This window comes from Salvia hispanica, chromosome 5 (assembly GCF_029641045.1).
Source record: "Salvia hispanica isolate PSC_SH4W2 chromosome 5, Shi_PSC_v1, whole genome shotgun sequence".
Classification (NCBI taxonomy): domain Eukaryota; kingdom Viridiplantae; phylum Streptophyta; class Magnoliopsida; order Lamiales; family Lamiaceae; genus Salvia; species Salvia hispanica.
The window spans coordinates 30,847,240-30,851,821 of record NC_142696.1 but is presented as its reverse complement, the minus strand read 5'-3'; the positions used below and the strand labels follow the sequence as shown (position 1 = coordinate 30,851,821).

The following is a 4,582-nucleotide window of genomic DNA, read 5'->3' as shown; positions in this document are numbered from 1 at the left end:
GTTTATTTTGATCATGTTGAATTGAAAATTACTAATATAGAAATTGCATCTTTATTGTCACAGTATATATGACGTGTCATTAAACAACCATGATAAACACAACACATATTTTAAGCAATTTTTTACTACCTTTGTTTTTTTCTCCTCTAGTTGACTAATTTTGCACTAACAAATTGTTTTTTTCTCTTCTAATTGACTAAATTTGCACTAACAAATTGTTTTTTTATCCTCTAATTGACTAAATTTGCACTAACAAATGTAAAGTAGTTGTTTATGTCCACGGAATTTCTTCTTGATAAACGGTAACCTCAAAAGCTCGAACCTTCTTAAAAAGACATCCCCTGGCGATGTTCGATGTAGCCAATGAGGTTATTAAAACTCATGACGTACACTAATAAGGCTATATTTTTTTATAGATGGAGGAAGTATTATTTTAATCTTTATAGACCCTTATAAACTAAAGCATTCACTTTACAATAACCCAAAAATAAAAGTAATTTCTACAACAAAGTAGAAAAAAGTAATTTAGGAAAAAAAATCCAAACTAGTATGAGAATTTACATCAAACCAAAGATTCAGCATATATCAAACCTGATACATATACAAATACAAGCACAAAGATTTACTTACAATATAATCAACACCACAAAGAATGAAAACAAGGAAACACCTCTACAACTCCAATCTCTAAGCAAAATTATGGGGTGACTCACAACATATAATACCGATAAGTAACCAACTCAAAATTTTATTCATTCATTCATTCACCTTCATTCCACAAGCAAACAACCATTCATTCATTCACCTTCACATTCATGCCTCTGGCAACGGAACAACTGCTTCAAACGCTTCGACAAGCATAGCCACCCGTCTCTTACGAGCCGGAGTCAGTGTCGTTACAATATGCTGAACCGCGTAGTCCAGCATCCACTGCTCCGCCTTCTTCCTCTCGTCCATCATCTGCTGCCTCAAGTCCACCTTCTCTGGCTCGGGCTCACCTGTCTGAGGCAGCGCCTGATGAGCCCATGGTTTGAAACCTCTCAGTGCTTTGATGGATCTCTTCAAGAGTAGGAGCTTCTTCAGCTTGCTCCAGTTTCTTGATATCGGTACCTCGGCCTTTGATTCTACTCTCAATTCCTCATCCCCACCAACCTCAGCTTCAACAGAGTCACTCGAGACTGATCGAGTGTCAGAGGCCTCGTCTTGTGCCTCTGGGACAAGGATCTCATCAACTGCTTGTTTCACGAGTTTGAGAGCATCAGATTTGGTTAGGCCTCCTCTCAGATTGCTTGATGTAGCGTGGTCCTCTTCTTGTTCGTCCTCGCCTCCATCGAGAAGATGGCCTCCAACTTTTTCAGCAATGTCTGATACCACATGCTGATATATCATATGCCACATTTTGATATGCTTTATCCTATCAGATATTGCATCCTGTTGAGGGCCTTGCATGGCGTCTGTCTTTGTCTTTGTTTCGTCTGACATCACCTGCACTGGCATTCTATCACCATCATCGCCACCGAGGTTCAAGCTCTGTGATTTTAAAATATTCTCGTCATTTTCTTCGTGGACAAGATCTTCGAGCTTCTCATTCTCATCACTTGACAAGAGATCACCGCCAGAGAGACCGGCTCTTCTTAGACCGTTAATTGCAGAGTCGAATATTGAGACGCTTTTGAGCCTTGGGATACGACATTGAGCCTGAGAGTCATCTTCTTGAGGCGGAACCACAGTCTCAAATGCTTTTACAAGCAATGCCACTTTTTTCTTCTGAGTTGGGGCAAGCTGGCTCACTGCCTGGCGAAGTGCGTGGTCAAGCATCCACTCCTCCGCGCTCTTCCTCTCCTCCACCGTCTGAGGTCGGAGGCTGACCTTCTCTGTCTCAGGATCCGGATTCAATGGCAGATGCTGCGGCTTCTTGGGGTTGAATCTCCTCACTTTCTCCAGCTCTCTGATGAATTTCTGAAGCAGTATCCACTTCTTGAGATTGCTCCAATGCTTTGGAGCTTTCTTCTCAGATTTTCTAACTTCCACATCACCAGCCACAGCGGTCTCCTCTTTCAGATCAGATGACTCATTTCCCTTAGCAGATTCCATATCATTTTCTTGGATAAATGCTCTACTTTTATCTTTCTCCTCGAGCTCCGGTCGTGGAGTGGTTTCACTCGTCACCGACTGATCATCAGATACTTGGTCTTGAACCTCCGGAAGGAGGATCTTCTCAATTGCTTCTCGTACAAGCTTGACAGCAAACATCTTCCGGATTTCAACCTCTTGAGCCTCCGAGTCACTAGCTGCTGCCCCTACATCTGCACTGTCCTTATCTGTGGATTCAACAGAGACATTTGACGACATATGTTGGTGTATCAGATTCCACATGCTCATATGCCTCGGTTTGCTGAAGTGAAGCCCACCCTTGTTGTGAGTAGGGGCAGTCATCTCAGAATCTCCAACATGTGCAGCATCATCAGCTATCTGGTTTTCTTTAGCTGGTGAAGATTCAGTAGTAAACTCTGCATCTTCCTCGGAAGAATTGCTACCTGAAGAAGCTGATAAGAACGCATTTCTCTTCTTGGTTTTTTCATCGGATACGACTGGAGTGTCTGGACCATCTTTGCCGCTTACTGCAACATTATCAATGGAGGTGTCTAGAACTTCAGCAGATGCGTCTTTGTCGTTTTTCCAATCAATGCTCGTTGCAGTAGCCTCGAGCCTTTTAGGAGTGGCCATGAAATCCTCTCTGTTGTGACACGAGCACCTCAAAGATGCCCCTCCAAGACCTTGCCCCTCGGAAGAATACTTCCTTGCTATTTCCAGACTATCCTGGTAGCTTCTCTCAGGGAACGACATCTCACCAAAGGCAAGTTCAACCAGATACGCCTCTTGAACATCGCTATATCCATTCCCAAATAGCTCAGTTTCCTCATTAGGATTGTTTCTATTTACAACACCAGAAACAGCTATGTCCTCACTGAATCTCTCTCGATCCAAAGGTTCTACTTCACGAGCTATTACTCTTTTGTGGAGATTCTTCTTTCTATCACTAGGGAGCTTCACTCCACGCGTGGTCTCAGCCTTAGGCATCATGCTCCTCTTCTTCCTCAACGACTGCTTCCTTTTGTACAAGAAACGCTTCAACGGAGGGGCCGGTTCACCACTTGTGTGGCAACCTCCATGCAATGAGCAATGATGGTACCGACAAACCTTCAGTGCCGAACTCTTTTCAGATTCTTCTTCCCTACAGTGATCAAGTTGAAGCTCCGCGGGGGAAGGAAACTTGGAATCCTTGAGAGTGGAAGAATACGTAGCTCTTTCAACACCGACATCTCTCAACAAAGACCTCTTGGGCTTGAAACTAGCCCTCTTGATCAAAACCCTCACATTTCTAAAGCTGGATTTCCTTGAAAGGAATGAGGAATGTGAAGTGTTCTTGCTATCACTTCCATCGAGGGTAGATTCAGACGAGCGCGATTTCTTTCCCTGCGAAGAGGTCGTCGCCTTGAGATAATGAGGCGACGCCTCATCATCATCAGACAACGGCAGAGGTGACTGGATGAGTCTTGGCTTTGGCCTTCTCCTAAATGATCTAACAGTTGCATAATTTTTGGGGGTTTTGTTGCTGGTGGTGGCTCTGTTCTTGATTCCATTATTGGAAAGTTTTTGAGAATGAGATTGGGTAACTGAAGATCCACAATTGGAAGAACTAACAGACATGATTTCATCAGATTCACTTCCTCCCTGCTCATCACACATATTTCCTAACTTAGAAAAACATTCCAGCACATAGAATTTGCTATCTAAAACAAATCCAAACTTAGAATTTGCCTCAATTAAATTAAAACTAACCGGAGAATTTTCTTTGTTTGGATCAAATCTGCTTCTGGCCTTGGTAAAATTTGGCGATGAATCAACGGAATCCATCGAAATCTATCTGCTGCAGAACTCCGATAAAAGTTGGATTCCAACACTTGTAGCTGGATACACTAGTCTGCAATAGCGCAACTGCAATCAAAGTCCATCAGAAACCAATTGCCATTAAAATCATCACTTAAATCTTCACAGTGGTGAAAACAAACACAATTTACCGAATTAAAGAGAGAGTTTCAGGTGTGAACACACATTCAGCTATGAAAATTTCTCGATTTTGGGGGAAAAGGTTTGTTACACAGGAGAAGTTGATTCCAACAAGAAATGGCAGCAGATGATGACTGTGAATATAATAATGTAACGATTCCAAGTTTGGATCTTATTTTTTTCAACTAGTTTTTTTTTTATTTTATCATTTTATTATTTACGATTTATACAATAATTTTATAAATTAACTTTCTCTCTTTATTTTAAATACATTTTTTAAAATTCATTCCGAATTCAAAAGACTTTTTAAATGATGGACAGTGGAAGATCCAATGCTATTACGTTTTGACTTGAAAAAAGTTGATATATTGAATATTGACTTAGCCTTTATCTTTAGTTGACTTCTTCACATTTCCTCGTTTAATTAATTTACGTTATCAAGTGTGTGGCATTTACCTATATAGTACTCCCTCCGTCCCGCTTTAAGAGTCCCGATTGAGTCGGGCACATG

The 4,582-nt window shown here is 41.4% G+C and overlaps 1 protein-coding gene across 3 annotated transcripts; it reads right to left on the bottom strand.

Annotated features, from left to right (window-relative positions):
• Nucleotides 1-524: 524 nt before the first annotated feature.
• LOC125188940 (uncharacterized) lies at nucleotides 525-4,252 on the bottom strand. Of its 3 annotated transcripts, none has more exons than XM_048086046.2 (3): nucleotides 4,117-4,252; nucleotides 3,844-3,999; nucleotides 525-3,735 (listed from the first exon to the last, which is right to left on the bottom strand). In XM_048086046.2, the coding sequence occupies exons 2-3, from the start codon at nucleotides 3,916-3,918 to the stop codon at nucleotides 814-816; spliced, it is 2,997 nt and encodes a 998-aa protein (XP_047942003.2). In that variant the 5' UTR covers nucleotides 3,919-3,999; nucleotides 4,117-4,252; the 3' UTR covers nucleotides 525-813. The 3 variants fall into 3 exon arrangements, with proteins under 3 accessions (XP_047942003.2, XP_047942001.2, XP_047942002.2); XM_048086044.2 differs by having other exon boundaries at nucleotides 4,083-4,235; XM_048086045.2 differs by having other exon boundaries at nucleotides 3,844-3,985; nucleotides 4,083-4,210.
• Nucleotides 4,253-4,582: the final 330 nt, after the last annotated feature.